Source organism: Cervus elaphus, chromosome X (assembly GCF_910594005.1).
Source record: "Cervus elaphus chromosome X, mCerEla1.1, whole genome shotgun sequence".
Taxonomy (NCBI): Eukaryota; Metazoa; Chordata; class Mammalia; order Artiodactyla; family Cervidae; genus Cervus; species Cervus elaphus.
This window is the reverse complement of record NC_057848.1, coordinates 101,821,487-101,843,378: the sequence shown is the minus strand read 5'-3', so window position 1 is coordinate 101,843,378 and position 21,892 is coordinate 101,821,487. Positions and strand designations below refer to the sequence as shown.

General features: G+C 37.2%; 1 protein-coding gene across 1 annotated transcript; it reads left to right on the top strand.

Annotated features, from left to right (window-relative positions):
• Nucleotides 1–11,413: 11,413 nt before the first annotated feature.
• Nucleotides 11,414–12,522, top strand: LOC122690684 (U1 small nuclear ribonucleoprotein A). Its single transcript, XM_043897584.1, has one exon. The coding sequence runs from the start codon at nt 11,466–11,468 to the stop codon at nt 12,312–12,314; it is 849 nt and encodes a 282-aa protein (XP_043753519.1). The 5' UTR covers nt 11,414–11,465; the 3' UTR covers nt 12,315–12,522.
• Nucleotides 12,523–21,892: the final 9,370 nt, after the last annotated feature.

The following is a 21,892-nucleotide window of genomic DNA, read 5'->3' as shown; positions in this document are numbered from 1 at the left end:
AATTTGAGCATTACCTTGCTCACATGTGAAATGAGTGCGATTGTATGGTAAATTTTTAAGATACTCTGTCTTCAACTATTACTTATTTAATTATAATGTGTCTGTATATGGTTCTCCATGATTTTATCTTATTTTGAAATCTGGGTTTCCTGGAAATGGATGACTATCTTTTTTCCCAGATTAAGAATGTTTTCAGTCATTATTTGTTCAAATAATTATTTTGGGGTCTTTCCCTCTTCTCCTCATGGGACTCCTGTACTGGGAATATTATTCTACTTGATGTTGTCCTAGACATTTCTTAATATATCTTTACTTTTTAAAATTGTTTTTACTTTTTGATGTTCTATCTGGTTGATTTTAATTGCTTTGTCTTTCAGCTCACTAATTTGTTCTTTTACTTCATCCAGGCTTCTGTTCAACCTTTTAAGTGTATTTTTCAATTTATATCTTCTATTTGGTGCTTCTTTATATTTTCAGTCTCTTTGCTGAACTCTCACTGTGTTTAAACATCCTTCTCCTGAGTTTGGTGAGCATATTTAAGACTATTACTTTTTTTTTGCTTTGTATTAGTTAGGCTATTTTATTTGGTTTATTAATGTCTTTTGAGTGGATTAGTGTTGTTTTTTGTTTGTTTGTTTTGTTTGGAATATATTACTCTATCTCCACATTTTGAGTGACTAGATTTTTCTTCATGTATGAAGCAAAGCAGCTGCATTTCCCATTCTTGAAATAATTTTCTTGTGTGGGAAATGATCCATAAATCCAGAATTGCATTTTCCCCTGACCATCAGAGCCATTTGCTCAAGGAGCATCACTCATGTGGGTAGTCTATGCCTACTGGTTATTGCAGGGCCATGGCTATTGTGCAGTAAGAGTGACCAGTGTTAACAGTCTAGAGAGAGGGCATCAAAAATGGTCCATACCAGGTACATTATCAGCAACTTAAAATAATATTGCAAGAATTTCACCAGCTAGCTATTCTTTCCCCAGAAAAGTTTCCAAATGTCTCCCTAGAATCTGCTTTAAGGTCAGTAACTGGGTCTCCACTACTTACAAGTACTTTTCATACTACTGTCTTTACACTGGATCTCAGGGCAAGTGGATCTTTATCTTTGTGTGAGCCCTTTCAGAGTGCTTTCTCCATTTTTTTACAGCTCTATTATCCTCCAGAATTTAATACCCATGGATTTTCAAAACCAGATATTTTAGGGGCTCATCTTTTGGATTTTTGGATCTAAAGGTCATGGTGCCTAATGTGGGACACAACTTGTTCACTCCTCAAGGAAAACTTTATGTTTTGGGTATCCCTTCTATCCGTGGGTTACTGCTCTTGAGATGAGGTAGCAGGTAACACCACATCTCTGCCTCTTCTACCCATCTTGCATGTCTCTTATCTTTTGTTTTAGAGTGTTGATTATCTAGTTCTCAGTTCTTTTTCAGAAGAAAATTATTTCATATGTAGCTATCGTTTGTTAAGTCAATCAGAGGAGGTGAGTTCAGGGTCTTCCTATGTCACCATCTTGATTCATCACTGGAGGGTTTCTGTTTTATTCAAGATTGTATATTCTTAGAAGGCAGAAATTTAATCTCAAAATTCTTTAAACATTTATTGCAGCAACTCTAGTAATAATTATTTATGAATGTGGTAAAAGTGAGAATGAATTTGCATTAAGTAATTAACTGCCATTGGATATCAACTTTATGTAAGATAGTATGGTTACAGAAATAAGTAACAAGATCCTTGAGTTTTTATTTTTAATTTCACAATGTAGTATGGAAGATAGTTTTTCAAGTAAATAAAACAATATAATGTCTTATTAGAAATATTCACAAAATGCCATGGGAACTTCCCATCAAAAAACGAATGTGTTTTTAGAGCTAGATAAATCCTCATATAAATAAAATCAACCTTAATAATTAGTATGACTTCTCCAGATGAAGAAAAGGAGAAGGGCATCCCTGGTTGGAGGAATAGCATAGACATATGAAATCATCATGAAACAAATGATGTTTTCTGTAGTATTTTTCCAGAAGTAAGCACCAGCCAAAAGAAAAAAAAAAAAAAAAAAGTAGCAGAACCAGAAAAACTAAACAAGGTCCATATCCTGGAAAGTCTGGTATCTTGGATAAATAATTTGGATTTTCATACCATAAAAACTGGGGAGTCATCCAAGGATTGTGAGAAAAAGTGAATAGGGGAAAAATAATATAGTTTGGCCAGGGACTGTTCTGGTTTTTCATACTGAGGGTTTTGTGCCCTGGGGAACCTCTCAGCCTCAAGCAAATTGGGACAGTTTGCTGTCCATTATGGGCATATCAGAATTTTAGCCTTAATGATAGCCAGAATGTGGAGGAGTAAAGAAGATGCTAGAGGCAGTAACTAATAGTGAGAGAACTGCAATTTCAATGTAAATAATCCTTTGCAGTAAAATCACTTGGGTAAAATTCATCATTAGTAACTTTAATGGCCCTTTATCACATAAATTGGGGGTACTGGGGCTTTAAAATGAAATAATATAACTTTATAAGAAATTCTATTGTTAAAATCATGTTTAACATTGTTGGTAAGTCATTATTTATTTGTTTATTTATTTTTTGTATTTCCACAGTTCTCTTGAAGAGCAAATTAGAAGAATGACCTTCCATGTCTAAAAGTTGCATAAAATATATAGTTATATATATTTGAGTAATCTTATAAGATAAAAATCATAAATACGAAAATATGTTTTTATAGAATGTGTTACATGCAAAATTTGTGCATAAATATTTTTTGCCTGGTTTGATTATTTTCACTCTCAGTTACAATAATAGTTCTTTGAAAATCAAAATCAAAATATGCATACAAGTTGATAAGGATAAAATTCAGTAAACTTGGAAATAAGAGAAAAAATTGTTGCAGATTAATTTGTAATTGGGTATGTGGTAAAACTCTGAGCCCTAAATGGCTTCACAGTTTAACGTAATTGCAAAGAAGAAAAAAAAAAAACCTTCAATAGCTACATTCAAAGATATAGCTGTCATAAGATCTAGAGAGCAAGGCATAGCAACCATATTTTACAGCAAGACTTAAGGACTCTCTATGATGCATATACTAAAAATTGTAAAGTAATCCTTATCAATGGTTAAAGGAGTATAGTATTAAAATAAAATTTGCTTCATGAGAGTCCCACACCCCCAGAAGAAACTACTATTAACTTCTAGAAAGTTTACTTCCTTTATAGAAGGAATGAAATCAAGGACTTATATTATACACACTCTTCAACAAAATAGGGTTTCTTTTCAGCATTCAAGGTGAAGGCTATGCTACATTTGACATTTTTCTTGTTCATATTAAATTTTACAGACATAATATTTAACAAGCTTAAAATAAGAATATACAAAGTCATCAAATCAGTTATCTTTTAGGGGAAATTGCTGTTTTCCTTTTTCTAATCTTACTGCTTGATTGCTAAGCAGCCAAATGGACCAAAGATGTGATCAGCTCACATTACTTTAAAAGGAAGAAACGTTATTTTGGCTTCTTTGTGATTGATTTTAATAACACAGAAATAGCCACAATCACACCATTCATTCATTAAACAAATGTCTATTAAATATCTACTGTGTGCCAGGCACTGTCCAAGATGCTGGAGAAAAAAATGTGCATCAATATCAAGAATGATATTGATACTGTACTGCAAGAATAATCATTTTATTTATCATTATGGTCACAAAAAGTTGTTGAACTTCCATATCCATTTTAAACATTTTGGACAAACGACTTGTACATTTAGTTTAAGTAAATTTCTTGAAATTTATTACATTTCTTCCGAAAATTATTTTTTTTAATATTAATACCAACTTTCAGAATTTTTTAACCTTTCTTCAATAAAGCACATCTTTTATTCAGATTCCCTTAGTTTTACATAATGTCAATTTTTAATTTCTCACTTCCATCCAAGATTCCACGTTACATTTAATTTTTGACTCTTTAGTCTCCTTTTTATGATGTTTTAATTTTAAAAAATATATTCAAGGAAAAGTCACATAAAATACACAATAATTTGAAAGTGAATGGTTCATTACCATTTAATACATTTGCAATCTTTTATAGCCACCACGGTTATCTATTTCCAAAAAAAATTTTCCAGCACTCTGAACTAAAATACCTTACTCACAAAGCAGTTCCTTCTAATTTTCCTTCCCCTGTCTGTACCACAAACTAGGCAAGCAACTAATCTGCATCCCCTCTCTGTGGATGCATCTCTTCTAAAAATTTCACATGAGTGAAATCATATAATATGACTTTGTACATCAAGATATTTTTTACTTAACACATGTTATAGAGGTTGATTCCAATTGCAGCATGTATCAATACTTCATTTCATTTTATGATTGACTGATATTTCATTGCATATGTGTGTATACACACACACACACACACAACTTCTTTATTTCATTTATTCATTCACAGGTCCCTCTATTTTAAAATATTAAAAATAACACTGTTATAAACACACATATTTATATATTTGCTTGAGATTTGAGCACCTATTTTTCATTCTTTGGGGAATTAAACTAAAACCTAGGAGTGGATTGCTGAGTCATATAAAAATTCTTAATTTTTGAGGATCAATATAAAAAAAGCAATTGAGGCATTTTATACTCCAATAAGCATTGTAATGTGCAAGACCAGAAAGGAGCAGAGTGATATATTCAAAATACTGAATGAAAAAGAACTGCCAACCGAGAATCTATACTCAGCATAACTTTCAAAAATGATGAAGATATTAACACTACCAAAGATAAACAAAATCTGAGGTAAAGCATACTACCACTTGACCTGCTTAAGAAGAAGTGCTAAAGGGCATTCTTCAAGTTGAAATGAATAGGCACTAAACAGAAACAAAAATGGCATATGGAAAAACAAATCTCACTGGCAAAGTTAAATATATAAACAAATACAGAACCTCCTATATCAATGGTATATATATATCACTTTTAACCTGAGCATAAAAGTTAAAAGACAAAATTATTGAGACTAATTACAATGACAAATATTTCTTAACGGATACAAATATACAAGGCATAAGCTATTTATACTGACCTCAATAACATCAAGTGTATGTGAGTGGGGGGAGGTAAAACTGTAGTGTTTTAATTATGACAGATATCTAATTGCTATCAGCTAAATCATAGAGAAAGGAAGGGAGCTCATGAAAAACATGAAAGACATCTACTTCTACAAATAATTTCAAGTATCTTTTCTGAACACAATAAAGTAAAACTAATAATCAATTAAGAAATAAAATTGGGATACATAAATATACATAAATTGAACAACAAAATCTAATCCCAAAGTCAAGGAACACTGTTGCAAATTCTTGTCATCTTCTGTTGCCACAGGCACTTCTCATACATCCCAGCTGTGGCTGCCATGTCCATTTCTGTTCCCAGCCAGAGTGGATTCAGTTCAGTTCAGTTGCTTAGTCACGTATGACTCTTTGTGACCCCATGAATCACAGCACGCCAGGCATCCCTGTCCATTACCAACTCCCAGAGTCCACCCAAACCCATGTCCATTGAGTTGGTGATGCCATCCAGCCATCTCATCCTCTGTCGTCCCCTTCTCCTCCTGCCCTCAATCTTTACCAGCATCAGGATCTTTTCAAATGAGTCAGAACTTCACATCAGGTGGCCAAATTATTGGAGTTTCAACTTCAACATCAGTCCTTCCAATGAACACCCAGGACTGATCTCCTTTAGGATGGACTGGTTGGATCTCCTTGCAGCCCAAGGGACTCTCAAGAGTCTTCTCTGACACCGCAGTTCAAAAACATCAATTCTTAGGTGCTCAGCTTTCTTCACTGTCCAACTCTCACATCCATACATGACTACTGGAAAAACTGTAGTTATGACTAGACGGACCTTTGTTGGGAAAATAATAAGTGTGCCCAAATCAGTGAATATTGAATCCCATGGGCAGTGCAACAAAAGAAGAATGGAAATCTCTCTATACAGCCACAAGAGGAGCAAATTAAATCCTCAGTCAGCTTGGTAAACTCTGCATCTGTGGAATATCTGAATAGATGTGTTTCCACAATTTAAGGGTAATCTAGCTTTAATAATTGTGGAATTTGGGAGCAAGCACACATAGGAACTAATCGCTGCAGTCATGAAATTAAAAGATGCTTGCTCCTTTGAAGAAAAGCTATGACCAACCTAAAGAGCATATTAAGAAGCAGAGACATTACTTTTGTCAACAAATGTCCATCTAGTCAAAGCTATGTTTTTTCCAGTAGTCATGTTAATTTTAACTTTATTTTTCTTTACTTTTTAAGTGCTTTTATTGATTATATGTTGTATTATTTTATTTTCTACTTTAACTGTACTTCTCAGTGTTTTTTTTCCTCATATTTCATTATTTTTTTTTGTTATCTCTTTATTTAGTGTATTTTCTATCTTTCTATTCTTATTTTATTTTTCTATTTTGTGTTTTCCCTTTTGTTTTCATTTTTCCTTTTTTTGTCTTTTTTTTAAAAAATTGTTATTGGTAGTTAATTTTATGCTTTCTTTATCCTGAATTCTTTAATTTTTTTTCCTGACTTTGACTTATCTGTTTTTGTAAGTTTAGTTTTTTTCTTTCTTTTTTTTTGTTGCTGTTCTTTTATTCAGTTTCTCCCCCCTCCCTTTTTTGTTTTTTCTCTCTTTTTTTTCCTTCTGTGTCTTTCTCTTTTTATGTGTATGTCTGTTTCATTATGCTTTTGCCATCTGTATTGTGAGTTGTCTTTGTTCATTTTCTGGTTGGGCCTGAGCCTCTGGGGTGGGAGAGAAAAATCCAGGATGATGGACTGTCAGTAAATTCCCTGCCCAAAGAAATATTAATTGATTAATGTCCTCCCAGAGCTCTCCATCTCAACACAAAGACACAGTTCCACCCAATGACCAGCAAGCTCCAGTGCTGATTGCTTCATTCCAAACAATGAGTAAGGCAAGAATACAAACCCATCCATTATCAGACAGGCTACTTAAAATCATATTAAACTCAAAGACACCCCAAAATATACCACCTGATGTGGTCTTGTACACCACAGAAATAAGAATTAGTTTCACCCACTAGACTGCAGGTAATATCCCACACACACGAGGAAGCCTACCCAAGAAACTGGACCAATCACACCCTCTGGGAGCAGACATCAGAAGCAAAAGGAACTGTGACACTACAGTTTGCAAAAAGGAAACATCAAATAGTAAGTTAAACAAATGAGAAGATAGTTATATATGTTGCATACAGAGGAACAAGGTAAAAAAAAAACAGATAAAGAGGAAATAGACAGTCTTTCTGAGAAAGACTTCAGAGTGATGGTAACAAATGTGATTTAGAATATTGGAAATTGAAAGGAGAAAATGCAAGAAATGTTTAACAATGACATGACAAAATTAAAGGACAAACAAATAGTGATGAACAAAAAATAATTGAAATTAAAAATACAATAGAAGGAATCAATGGCAGAATGACTGAGGCAGAACATCAAATAAGTGAAGTGGGAGATAGGCAGAATGGTGAAAAAACTGCTGAGGGTCATAATAAAAAAATATAAAAATAATTCAGTACAGTGTCAGAGATATCTGGGGCAAAATTAGATGCACCAACATTCAAATTTATGGGGGTCCAAGAAGAAGAAGCATAGAGAGAAGGGGTCTGAAAAAAAATATTTCAACACATTATAGTAGAAAACCTCCCTAATGTGGGAAAGGACATAGTCAGTTAATTCCAGGAATTGCAGAGTGCCATACAGGATAAACCAAAGGAGAAAGGCTGAGAAAAACCTCAATATACAATGCAATACTAGCAGCCATAAAGGGGAAATGAACAGTATCTCAATGACAGTGGGAGATTTTAACATTCCACCTACATCAAAAGACAGATTATTCAGACAGAAAGAAAATTAATAAGAAAACACAAACCTTAAATGGCACATTGAAACAGAGAGACTTAATTGGTATTTGTAGCATATTTCATGCAACTACTGCAGCATGCACATCCTTCTCAAGTGCACATGGAGCATTCTATAGGACATATTACATCTTGGGTCACAAATCAAAGATCAGTAACTTCAACAAATTTGAAATCTTATAAAAAGTATTTTCTGACCATAATACTATGAGACTAGAAATCAAATACAGGAAAAAACTGTAAAAACTCAAATATATCAAGGCTAAATTTTTATTTTAGGAAATGCCCAAGAGATAACCCCAAAAATCAAAGAGAAAAAAAAAACACCTAGAAACAAATGACAATAAAAACACAACTACCCAAAACAAAAGCGATGCACCAAAAGTAGTTCTAAGACAGAAGTTTATAGCAGTTCAATCCTAACTAGGGAAATGAAACATTTCAAATAAACATCCTAACCACACACCTAAAGCAATTCAACAAAGAAGAAAAATAAACCAAAATAAGTAGAAAAAAAACATAAAGATCAGAGCAGAAATAACTGAAAAGAAAACAAAAAAGTAAAGGAAACAATAGCACAGGTCAATAAAAGTAAAAGCTTGTTCTTTGAGAAGATAAAATTGACAAATTATTAGCCAGACTCATCTAGCAAACAAAGGGAGAAAACTCAAATTAATACAACTAGAAATGAAGAATAAGTCAAAGCTGACAGAGTAGAAATAAAAGTGATAATAAGAGACTACTACGATCACCTACATACCAATAAAATGGACAACCTGGAAAAAAAGTGACAAATTATTGGACAAGTACAACGCTCCAAGACTGAACCAGGAAATATAGAAGATATGAACACACCAATCACAAGCACTGAAATTTAAACTGTGATAAAAAAATCTTCCAACAATCAAAAATCCAGAGACAGATGGTTTCATAGGTGAGTTTTATCAAACATTTACAGAAGAGTTAACATCTATCCCTCTGAAACTGTTCCCAAAAAATTGCAAAGAAAGGAAAACTTTCAAACAAATTTTGCAAGGTCACCATCACCCTGATACAAAAGCCATAAAAAGATATCATAAAAAAGAAAATTACAGGTCAATATCACTAATGAACATAGATGCAAAAATCCTCAATGAAATACTAGCAAACAAAATCCAACAACATGTTAAAAGATTCACACGTGTTGATCAATTAAGGTTTATCTCATGAATGCAAGGATTCTTCAATATACACCAATCAATGTGATATACCATATCAATCTACTGAAGGATAAAATCCATATGATAATCTCAATAGAAGCAGAAAAAATTTCTGACAAAATTTAACAGTCATTTTTTTTATAATCTCTCCAGAACATGAGCTTACAGAAGCCTGCCTCAGCAAAATAAAGGCCATATATAACAAACCCACAGCAAACATTATTCTCAATGGTGACAAACTGAAAGCACTTCCTCCAAGATCAGGAACAAGGATGCCCACTTTCACCATTATTATTCAACATCCCTTTGGAAACACAAACCTTGACAATTAGAGAAGTAAAAGAAATAAAACGAGTAAAACTGTCACTGTTTGCAGATGACATGTAGTATACATTGAAAATGAGAAAGGCCCCACTAAAAAACAACTAGAGCTAATTGGCAAATTTAGTGACATTGCACTATACAAAATTAATGCAGAAATTGTTTGTGTTCCTATACATTAACAACAAAATTTCAGAAAGAGAAATTAAGGGAACCATCCTGTTCACCATTACAACAAAAATAATAAATACATAAATCTATCTAAACAGACAAAAGACCTATATGAACAAAACAAGATACTGATGAAAGAAATCAAAGATGACACAAACATATGGAGATATATACTGTGTTTTTTAACTGGAAGAATCAATATTGTGAAAATGACTCTATTACCCAAAGCAATCTACAGCTTCAATGAAATTCTTATCAAATTACAAATAGCAATTTTTCACAGAACTAAAACAAATAATTTGCAATTTCTATGGAAACACAAAAGACCCTGAATAGCCAAAGCAAAGTGGTTCTTGTTGTTCAGTTATTCAATCGTGTTCAACTGTTTGTGACCCCGTGGATTACAGTACACCAGACTTCCCTGTCCTTCACCATCTCTTGGAGCTTGCTCAAACTCATTTCCATTGAGTCAGTGATACCATCCGAACATCTCATCCTCTGTTGGCCAATTCTCCTCCTGCCTTCAATCTTTCCCAGCATCAGGGCCTTTTCCAATGAGTCAGCTCTTGGGCTTGTGTTCCCGCGGTGTATAAGTGTCCCACAATCCTGAAATCCCCTCCCACTTCCCTCCAGACTCCAGCCCTCTGGGTTGTCCAAGAGCATTGGCTTTGAGTGCCCTGCTTCATGCATCGAATTTGCACTGGTTATCTATGTCACATATGGTAATATACATATTCCAATGCTATTCTCTCAAATCTTCCCACCCTTGCCTTCTCCCACATATTTCAAATGTCTGTTCTGTATGTCTGTGTCTCTTTTGCTGTCCTGCATATAGGGTCGTCACTACTGTCTTTCTAAATTACATATATATATGTTGCTGTTGCTGCTGCTGCTAAGTCACTTCAGTCGTGTCCGACTCTGTGCGACCCCATAGACGGCAACCTACCAGGCTCCCCCGTCCCTGGGATTCTCCAGGCAAGAACACTGGAGTGGGTTGCCATTTCCTTCTCCAATGCATGAAAATGAAAAGTGAAAATGAAGTCGCTCAGTCGTGTCTGACTCTTAGCGACCCCATGGACGGCAGCCTACCAGGCTCCTCCGTCCATGGGATTTTCCAGGCAAGAGTACTGGAGTGGGGTGCCATTGCCTTCTCCATATATGTGCTAATACACTGTATTAGTGTTTCTCTTTCTTACTTACTTCAGTCTGTATAAGCTCCAGTTTCATCCATCTCATAATACTCATTGCATAAATGTACCACAACTTTATCCATTCGCCTGCTGATGAACATCTAGTTTGCTTCCATGTACTACTATTGTAAATAGTGCTGCAATGAACATTGGAGGACATGTGTCTCTTTCAATTCTGGTTTCCTCAGTGTGTATGCCCAGGAGTGGGATTCCTGGGTCATATGGCTGTTCTATTCCCAGTTGTTTAAGGAATCTCCACACCATTCTCCATAGTGGCTGTACTAGTTTGCATTGCCACCAACAGTGTAACTTGTATATTACCATATGTGAAATAGACTGCAATCCAGGTTTGATGCATGAGACAGGGCGCTCAGGGCCAGTGCACTGGGATAATCCTGAGGAATGGTATGGGGAGGAAGATGGGAGGGGAGTTCAGGATGGGGGACACATGTTACACCCATGGCTGATTCATGTCAATATATGGCAAAAACCACTACAATATTGTAAAGTAATTAGCCTCCAATTAAAATAAATAAATTAGTTTTAAAATGGGTTTTTAAAAAATAATAGTAGGCTATAAAAATGAAAGTTAAGAGGCACCGCTTGCGGGATCTGAGACCGTTCCGACCTACCTCAGCAACTTACTCCATGGCAGTTCCCGAGACCCGCCCCAACCACACTATTTATATCAACAATCTCAATGAGAAGATCAAGAAGGATGAGCTGAAGAAATCCCTGTATGCCATCTTCTCCCAGTTTGGCCAGATCCTGGATATCCTGGTGTCACGAAGCCTGAAGATGAGAGGCCAGGCCTTTGTCATTTTCAAGGAGGTCAGCAGCGCCACCAACGCCCTGCGTTCCATGCAGGGCTTCCCCTTCTACGACAAGCCCATGCGCATCCAATACGCCAAGACCGACTCGGATATCATTGCCAAAATGAAGGGCACCTTCGTGGAGCGGGACCGCAAGAGGGAGAAGAGGAAGCCCAAGAGCCAGGAGACCCCAGCTGCCAAAAAGGCCGTGCAGGGAGGGGCGGCTGCCCCTGTGGTGGGCGCTGTGCAAGGGCCTGTCCCGGGCATGCCGCCGATGACTCAGGCGCCCCGCATCATGCACCACATGCCAGGCCAGCCCCCTTACATGCCGCCGCCGGGCATGATCCCGCCTCCAGGACTAGCGCCCGGCCAGCTCCCGCCGGGGGCCATGCCGCCACAGCAGCTTATGCCGGGGCAGATGCCACCTGCTCAGCCTCTTTCAGAAAATCCACCAAATCACATCTTGTTCCTCACCAACCTGCCAGAGGAGACCAACGAGCTCATGCTTTCCATGCTTTTCAACCAGTTCCCTGGGTTCAAGGAGGTCCGGCTGGTTCCTGGGCGGCACGACATCGCCTTCGTGGAGTTTGACAATGAGGTGCAGGCAGGGGCCGCTCGAGACGCCCTGCAGGGCTTCAAGATCACCCAGAACAACGCCATGAAGATCTCTTTTGCCAAGAAGTAGCACCCTTTCCCCATGCCTGTCCCGGCCCCCTGTTCTGGGGCCACCCCCTCCCCCCTTGGTTCAGCCCCCTGAAGGTAAGTCCCCCTTGGGGGCCTTCTTGGAGCCGAGTGTGAGTGAGTGGTCTCCACACAGCATTGTACCCAGAGTCTGTCCCCAGACATTGCACCTGGTGCTGTTAGGCTGGAATTAAAGTGTTTTTTGCGGTTTGTTTTTTCACAAAAAAAAAAAAAAAAAAAAAAAGAAAGTTAAAGGAGTTACAAAGAACTAATTTTTAACTAAAAATGATAACTGTAATATATATATATATATATATATATATATATATATATATATATATATATATATATATATATGAATTTCTCTGGAGCTGTTGTGGGCACTGTGGGTTCAGTTCAGTGTCACATAGTCCCTTGATCTGGCTTCTACTTTTTCTCAAGATGTATAGGTGTCCCTCAAATGCACAGTCCTAGTGTTAATGGCAGGGTTTAATCTGTTGAAACTGTCACTCCCAGAGAGGTCCCCCCTTCTTTGTTTATTTTGGCTTCTTCTGTTTGCAAGTCTCTTTAGTGTCTAATTTCTACCCTGAACACAAGGGGGTGAAGATGGCCTCTTATTTAGGTTCACTTGTTCAGTTGTGTTGTGGAGAAGAAGGGACACTATAAACAAGTACTGCTGGCATGTGTGGGGAGCACTTACAGTGAATGGCCCTCATTGGGTTTGCCACAGCCCAAGGCAGTGAATGCTTCCTGGGTCCACACTGCCCAAGCTTCAGGGTATTCTGCAAGGACACTGTCCCAAGTGGACCGTGCATTTCATGCACTTCCCAGGTCTAAGCCTCTCAGGTTCTTTGGTGCTTCATAGGGGCTCAGACCCAGATGGACTGTTCATTTTTGTGCCCTTCCCGTGTCTGAACAGCTCAAGTGATCAGGTGCTTGACGATTGCACTGTCCTATGTGGGCCATGTGTCTTATTTACCTCCTGGATCCCGGCTGCTCAGTCTCCTGGGTGTGCTGCAACAACACAGTCCCAAATGTGCCATGTGTCTCTTCTGAGGAGCTGATCTCAGGCTGTGACACTCCTGACAGATGTCAACCATCCAGGATCCCAGGAAGAGGAGGCTAGATACTGGCAGCCTGCTCACAGTTTGGAGGAAGATCCCCTCAGGGCTGAGATTACAGCAGCCCCTTACCTTTTGGCTCCAGCTTTTGGGAGGCCTGCCTCTCTGCCTCCAGGGAGGGAAGGCCCTATATATCAGCGGGCTTGCTCTCCTTTGATATTTGTTCAGTCTTTTGTTCTGTGAGAGTGACAGGTATCACTGTGAGGCATTAGAACCTTTTGCAGGATTTTTTTTTTTTCTTTTTGGAGAACCCACGGTTTGGGTTGCTATCTCACATCATCTCTCCCAGATTGTCCTCAGGACGTTCAGGCCATGTCCTTACTCTAAGGACTGATGTTGCAGCCCCTGCCTTCCTCCCCAGACCCCACTCACAGGTATCTGACACAAGTGTCTGTGCCACTTCCCCATCTCTGAGTGTAGTTGCAGTTAGGTGTATATTCTGTGGGATTTTTTCCTTTTCTTTTCTTTTTTTTCCCTTCCATTTATGTTATCCTCTGAGATTCCAAAACTCCCCACAGACATGACTATGAGAGGATTTCCTACTGTGTGGAAATTTCTCCTCCTTCATGGCTCCCTCCCCAGGATGGGTCTCTGTCCCTAAGTATTTTGTCTTTGTTTCTGTCTTTTCTATTTTGTCCTTCTTCCTTTTAATACAATTTCTTATAATGAAAAACATCTGTCTTATTATTGATCTCTAATTGTATATGAATTTTGATGAGATAGATGCTTGTTGAAGAATGTTTCAGCTGCACTTGAAAATAATGCAAATTTTGCTGCTGTTTTATGAAATGTTCTGTATATGTTTCTTAGGTTTACTTGGTTTAATATTTAATTCAAGGTCAATATTTCATTGTTGCTATTCTGTCTGCAAAATCTATCTATTGGTGAAATTGAAATATTAAATTTCCTACTACTGTACTGTGATCTGTTTTCCCCTTCCAGTCAGTTAATGTATGCTTTCTGTAATAACTTCCCCCTATTCAGTTCAGTTCAGTCACTCAGTCATGTCAGTTTCTGCAACCCCATGGACTGAAACACGCCAGGTTTCCCTGTCCATCATCAACTCCTGGAGCTTGACAAACTCATGTCCATTGAGCTGGTGATGCCATCCAACCATCTCATACTCTGTTGTCCCCTTCTCCCCCTGCCTCGAATCTTTCACAGCATGACAGTTTTTTGTTTTTTGTTTTTTTTTTTTTTTTAGCATGACAGTTTTATATTCAAGGAGTTATTTCTTCACACCAGTGGGCCAAAATATTGGAGTTTTAGGTTCAGAATCAGTTCTTTCAGTGAATATTCAAGACTAATTTCCTGTGGGATTGACGAGTTTGATCTCCTTGCAGTCCAAGGGACTGTCAAGATTCTTCTTCAAAACCACAGTTCAAAATCATCAATTATTTGGAGCTCAACATTCTCTATACTCCAACTCTCACATCCATACATGATTGCTGGAAAAACCATAGGTTTGCCTAGACATACCTTTGTTGGCAATGTAATGTCGCCACTTTTTAAATATGCTATCTAGGTTTGTCATAGCTTTTCTTGAAAGGAGCAAGTGTCTTTTAATTTCATGGCTGCAGTCACCATCTACATGTTTCTGGAGTCCAAGAAAATAAAGTCTCTTATCGTTTCCATTGGTTAACCATCTATTTGACATTAAGTGATGGGACTGGATGTAATGACGTTACTTTTTTTGAATGATGATTTTTAAGCCAACATTTTCACTCTCCTCTTTCACTTTCATCAAGAGGCTTTTTAGTTCTTCTTCACTTTCTGCTGTAAGGGTAGGGTCAGCTGAGGTTACTGATATCTCTCCAGGCAGTCTTGTTTCCAGCTTGTACCTCATCCAGCCAGGCATTCTGCATGATGTAATCTGCATAGAAGTTAAATAAGCAGGGTGACAATATAGAGCATTTGTACTCCTTCCCGATTTGGAGCCAGTCCATTGTTCCATGACTAGTTCTAACTGTTACTTCTTGACTTGCATACAGGTGTCTCAAGAGGCAGGTAAGGTGGTCTGGTATTTCCATCTCTTGAAGAATTTTTGACAGATGATCATGATCCACACAGTCAAAGGCTTTAGAGTAGTCAATGAAACAGAAGTAGATTTTTTTTTTTCCTGTAATTCTCTTCCTTTATCTATGATTCAACGAATGCTTGCAATTTGATATCTGGTTCCTGTCTCTTTTCTAAATCCAGCTTGAACTTATGGAAGTTCACACTTCATGTACTGTTAAAGCCTGGCTTGGAGAATTTTGAGCATTACTTTGCTAGCGTGTGAGATGAGTGCAATTGTGCAGTAGTTTGAACATTCTTTGGCACTGCCTTTCTTTGGGATTAGAATGAAAACTGACCTTTTCCAGTCTTGTGCCAATGCTGAGCTTTACAATGTTGCTGGCATATTGAGTGCAGTACTTTCACAACATCATCTTTTAGGATTTGAAATAGCTCAACTAAAATTCCATCACCTCCACTATCTTTGTTTGTGGGCTTCCTAAGGCCCACTTGACTTCATACTCCAGAATGTCTGGCTCTAGGTAAGTGAATAAACCATCGTGATTTGCTGGGTCATTAAGATCTATTTTGTATAGTTCTTCTGTGCCTTCTTGCCACCTCTTCTTAATATTTTCTGCTTCTGTAAGGTCCATGCCATTTCTGTCCTTTATTTGACCATCTATGCATAAAATGTTCCCTTCATATCTGTATTTTCTTGAAGAGATCTCTAGTATTTCCCATTGTATTGTTTTCCTCTAATTTTTACATTGTTCATCTAGGAAGACCTTCTAATCTCTCCTTGCTTGTCTTTGGATCTCTGCATTCAGATGGGTATATCTTTCTTTTCCCCTTTGCCTTTCATTTTGCTTCTTTTCTCAGCTATTTGTAAGGCCTCCTCAGACAATCATCTTGGCTTTTTTCATTTATTTTTCTTGGAGCTGGTTTTGATCACTGCCTCCTATACAATGCTATGGCCCTTTATCCACAGTTCTTCAGGCACTCTATCAGATCTAATCCCGTGAATCTATTTGTCACTTCCACTGTATAATCATAAGAAATTTGATTTAGGTCATAACTGAATGGTCTGGTGGTTTTCCCTACTTTGTTCAAAATAAGTCTGAATTTGGCAATAAGGAGTACATGGTCTGAGCCACAGTCAGCTCCTGGTCTCACTTTGGCTGACTGTATAGAGTTTAGCCATCTCTTCCTGCAAAGAATATTGACCATTTGATGATGTCCAGGTGTAGCGTCTTCTCTTATACTGTTGAAAGAGGGTGTTTGTTATGACCAGTGTGTTCTCTTGTCTCAACTCTGTTAGCCTTTGCCATGATTCATTCAAACTCCAAGACCAATCTTGCCTGTTACTCCATATATATGTTGACTTCTTTCTTTTGCATTCCAATCCCCTATGATGAAAAGGAACTTTTTTTTTTTTTTAGTATTAGTTCTAGAAGGCTTTGTAGATCTTCATAGGCCCATTCAACTTCAGACTTCAGCTTCTTTGGTATTAATGGTTGGGGCATAGAATTGGATTACTGTGATAGTGAATGGTTTGCCTTGGACATAGAGAGAGATCATTCTGTCATTTTGAGATTGCACCCAAGTCCTGCATTTCAGACTCTTTTTTTGACTGAGGGCAACTCCATACCTCCTAAGGGATTCTTGCCCACAGTAGTAGATGCAATGATCATCTGAATTAAATTTGCCCTTTCTGGTCCATTTTAGTTCACTGATTACTAAAATGTCAGTAGTCACTCTTACTATCTCCTGTTTGACCACTTCCAATTTACCTTGATTCACGAACTTGACATTCCAGGTTCCTATGTAGTATTGTTCTTTACAGCATCAGAATTTACTTCCATCACCAGTCACATCCAACTGGGTATTGGTTTTACTTTGTCTCAGCATCTTTATTCTTTCTGGGGCTATTTCTCCACTCTTCTCCAGTAGCATATTGGGCATCTACCGATCTGGGGAGTTTATCTTTCAGTGTCCTATCTTTTTGCTTTTTCATCCTGTTCATGGGTTTCTGAAGGAAAAAAACACTGAAAATTTGTTATTCCCTTCCCCAGTGGATCACATTTTGTCAGAACTCTCCACCATTACCCTTCTGTTTTGGGTGGCTTTACGTGGCATGGGTCATAGTTTCACTGAGTTAGACAAGGCCCATGAGATCTTTTTGGTTAGTTTTCTGTGATTGTGGTTTCCATTCTGTCTGCCCTCTGGTGGATAAGGATAAGAGGCTTATGGAAGTTTCCTGATGGGAGGACTGGCTGTTGGGGAAATCTGGGTCTTGCTCTGATAGATGGGGCCATACTAAATAAATCTGATTTCGATATTGAGCATCAGGTGATGTCCATGTGTAGTGTCTTCTCTTGTGTGGTTGGAAAACAGTGTTTGCTAAGACCAGTGCATTATCTTGGCAACACTCTGTTAGCCTTTGACCTGCTTCATTTTGTACTCCAAGGCCAAATTTACCTGTTACTCCAGGTATCTCTTGACTTCCCACTTTTGCATTCCATCCCCTATAAAGAAAAATACATTTTGGGGGGATTTTAGTTCTAGAAGATCTTGTAGGTCTTCATAGAACTGTTCAACTTTAGTGCCTTCAACATTACTGACTGGGGCATAACTTTGGATTACTGTGATATTGAATGGTTTGCCTGGGGAATGAACAGAGATCATTCTGTCACTTTTGAGATTGCATCCACATACTGCATTTCAAACTGTTTTGTTGACTATGAGGGCTACTCCATTTCTTCTAACGTATTCTTGCCCACAGTAGTGGATATAATGATCATCTGAGTTAAATTAGCCCATTCCAGTCCATTTAGTTCACTGATTCCTAAAATGTCAATGTTCACTCTTGCCATCTCCTGTTTAACCACTTCCAATTTGCCTTGATTCATGGACCTAACATTCCAGGTTTCTATGCTGTATTATTCTTTATAGCATTGGACCTTACTTCCATCACCCGTCACATACACAACTGGGTGTTGTTTTTGTTTTGGCACCAACTCTTCATTCTTTCTGGAGATATTTCTCCACTGTTGTCCAGTAGCATATTGGGCACCTACTGACTTGGGGATTGCACCTTTCAGTGTCCTATCATTTTGCTTTTTCAATCTGTTCATGGGGATCTCAAGCAAAAATAATGAAGTGGTTTGCAATTCCCTTCTCCAGTGAACCACAATTTTTCAGAACTCTGTACCATGACCCATACATCTTGGGTGTCCCTACATGCCATGGCTCATAGTTTCACTGAGTTAGACAAGGCTGTGGTCCATGAGATCAGTTTTATTTTTATTTTTTCTGTGATTGTGGTTTTCATTCTGTCTGCCCTCTAATGGATAAGGATGACAGACTTACGGAAACTTCCTGATGGGAGAGACTAACTGAGGGGAAAACTGGGACTTGTTCTGATGGACCCAGTTGAGCTATTTCAAATCTTGAAAGATGATGTGAAAGTGTTGCACCCAATATGCCAACATCTTTGGAAAGCTCAGCAGTAGCCACAGGACCAGAAAAGGTCAGTTTTCATTCCAATCCCTAAGAAAGATAATGACAAACAATTTTCAAACTACTGCACAATTGCATTCATCTCACATGCTAGCAAAGTATTGCTCAAAATTCTCCAGGCCAGACTTCAACAGTAGGGGGACCAGTAATTTCCAGATATTGAAGCTGGATTTGGAAAAGGCAGAGGAATCAGAGATCAACTTGTCAATATCGGTTGGATCATTGAGAAAGCAAGAGAGTTCCAGAATAACATCTACTTCTGCTTTATTGACTACACCAAAGTCTTTGTTTGGATCACAACCAACTGTAGAAAATTCTTAAAGAGATGGGAATACCAACCACCTTACCTGCCTCCTGAGAAATCTGTATGCAGGTTAAGAAGCAACTGTTAGAACTGAACATGGAACAACAGACTGGTTCCAAATCAGGAAAGGGGGACATCAAGGCTGTATATTGTCACTGTATATTTTCACCTGCTTATTTAACTTATATGCAGAGTACATCATGCAAAATATGGGCTGGTTGAAGCACAAGCTTAAAGACCTAAATGTAATACTATAATCTATAATACTGTTGGAGGAAAACCTAGGCAGAACATTTGATGATATAAATCTAAGAAAGATCTTCCAAAGCAAACACCTCCTACAGTAACGGAAATAAGAACAAAAGTAAAAAAGTAGGACCTGATTAAACTTAAAAGCTTTTGAACAACAAAGGAAACTATAAACAAGGTGAAAAGATAACCCTCAGAATGGGAGAAAATAATAGCAAATGAAATAACTGACAAAGGATTAATTTCCAAAATATACAAGTAGCTCATACAGCTCAATATTAGAAAAACAAAAAACCCATTCAAAAAGTGGGAAAATCACCTAAACAGACATTACTCCAAAGAAGACATACAGATGTATAACAAACACTTGAAAAGATGCTCAACTTCATTCACTATTAAAGAAATGCAAATCAAAACTGCAATAAGGTATCACCTCACATCAGTCAGAATGACTATCAAATAGTCTACAAACAATAAATGCTGGAGACTTTGTGGAGAAAAGGGAACCCTCTTGCTCTGTTAGTGGGAATGTAAATTGATTCAGTCACTATGGAAGATGGTATCAAGGTTCCTTTAATAACAAGGAATAAAACCACCATATGACCCAGCAATCCCACTCCTAGCCATATACCCTGAGGAAACGAAAATTGAAAAGGACCCATGTAGCACATTTTTCATTGCAGTAATGTTTACAATAGCTATAACATGGAATCGACTTAGATGTCTATCAACAGACGAATGGATAAAGAGGTTGTGGTAAATATACCAAATGGAATATTACTCAACTATAAAAAGGAACGTGTTTGAGTCAGTTCTAATGAGGTGGATGAATCTAGAGCCTATAATACAGAGTGAACTAAGTCAGAAAGAGAAAGATAAATATATCCTAAATCATATATACAAATCTAGAAAGATGGTACTGAAGAATTTATTTGTAGAACAGCAATGGAGAAACAGACATAGAGAACAGACTTATCAATATGGGTAGAGAGGAGGAGAGGCTGACATGTGTGGAGAGAGTAACATGGAAACTTACATTACCATATGTAAAATACATAGCCAATGGAAATTTGCTGTATATCTCAGGAAACTAAAACAGGGGTTCTGTATCAACCTAGAGGGGTGGGATGGGGATGGAAATGGGAGGGAAGTTCAAGAGGGAGGGGATATATGTATACTTATGGCTAATTCATGTTGATATTTGACAGAAAACAAAATTATGTAAAACAATTATCTTTCAATTGAAAAAAATAAAGTTTAAAAAATGTTTTTCTGCATATATTAAGATGATCTTGTTTTTTTTTATCTTTCATTTTGTCAATGTGGTGTATCATGTTGATTATTTTGCAGATATTGAGCCATCCCTGCAACCCTGGAATAAATCCCACTTGTTTGTAGTGTACAATCCATTCAATGCACTGACATATTCAGTGTGCTTATATTTTGTTGAGAATTTTTACATCTACATTCATCAAGGATATTGAACTGAAATTATCCTAATTAGTTTTGTACTTCTTTGGTTTTGGTATAATGATATTTTGGACCTTGTAAAATGAGTTGAGAAATGCTCCTTTGTCTTTAATTTTTTTGAAAGAGATTGAGAAAATAGATATTAAGTCTTTAAATATTTGTGAAAACTAACTAGTGAAGCCATCTGGTCCTAGAATTTTGTTTTGGGGAGGTTTTGATCATTTCAATCTCTTCATAGTGACCATTCTACTCAGATTTTCTGTTTTTTAATGATTAAATCTTGAAAGGTGGTATGCTTCTAGGAATTTCTTTCTTCTTGGCTGTCCAATTTGCTGACAAACAGCAGTTCATTGTATTCTCTTTTAATCCTCTGTATTTTTATTCAATTCATTTTAACTATTCTTTTTTTGTTTCTCATTTTATTTTAGCCTTTTTCCCCTCAGTCTAGCAAAAAATTGTCAGTTGTGTCTTTTTTAAAAAGCTTTTAATCTCACTGATCTTTTTCATTGCCTTTTAAATCATTTAATTATTTCCACTCTGACCTTTATTATTTACTTCCTTGTACTGACTTTGGGCTTTGCATTTTCCCTAGTTATTTTCAATGTAAGGTTAGATTGTTTGATTTTTTTCTTGTATCTTGAGTTAGGTAGGCCTATATAACTATAAACTTTATATAGTACAGTTTTGCTGTAGCCCATAGAATCTGGCATTTTGTATTTCCATTTTTGTTTGTCTCCAGGTATTTTTAAATTTATTTTTGGTCCATTGTTTGTACATTAGCATGTTGTTTAGTCTCCACATTTTTTTTTATTTTTCTAGCTTTTTTATAGTTGATTCCTAGTTTCATACCATTATAGCCAGAAAACATGTTTAATATTATTTCAAACTTCTTAAGTTTATTGAGATTATTTTGTGTCCCAACAT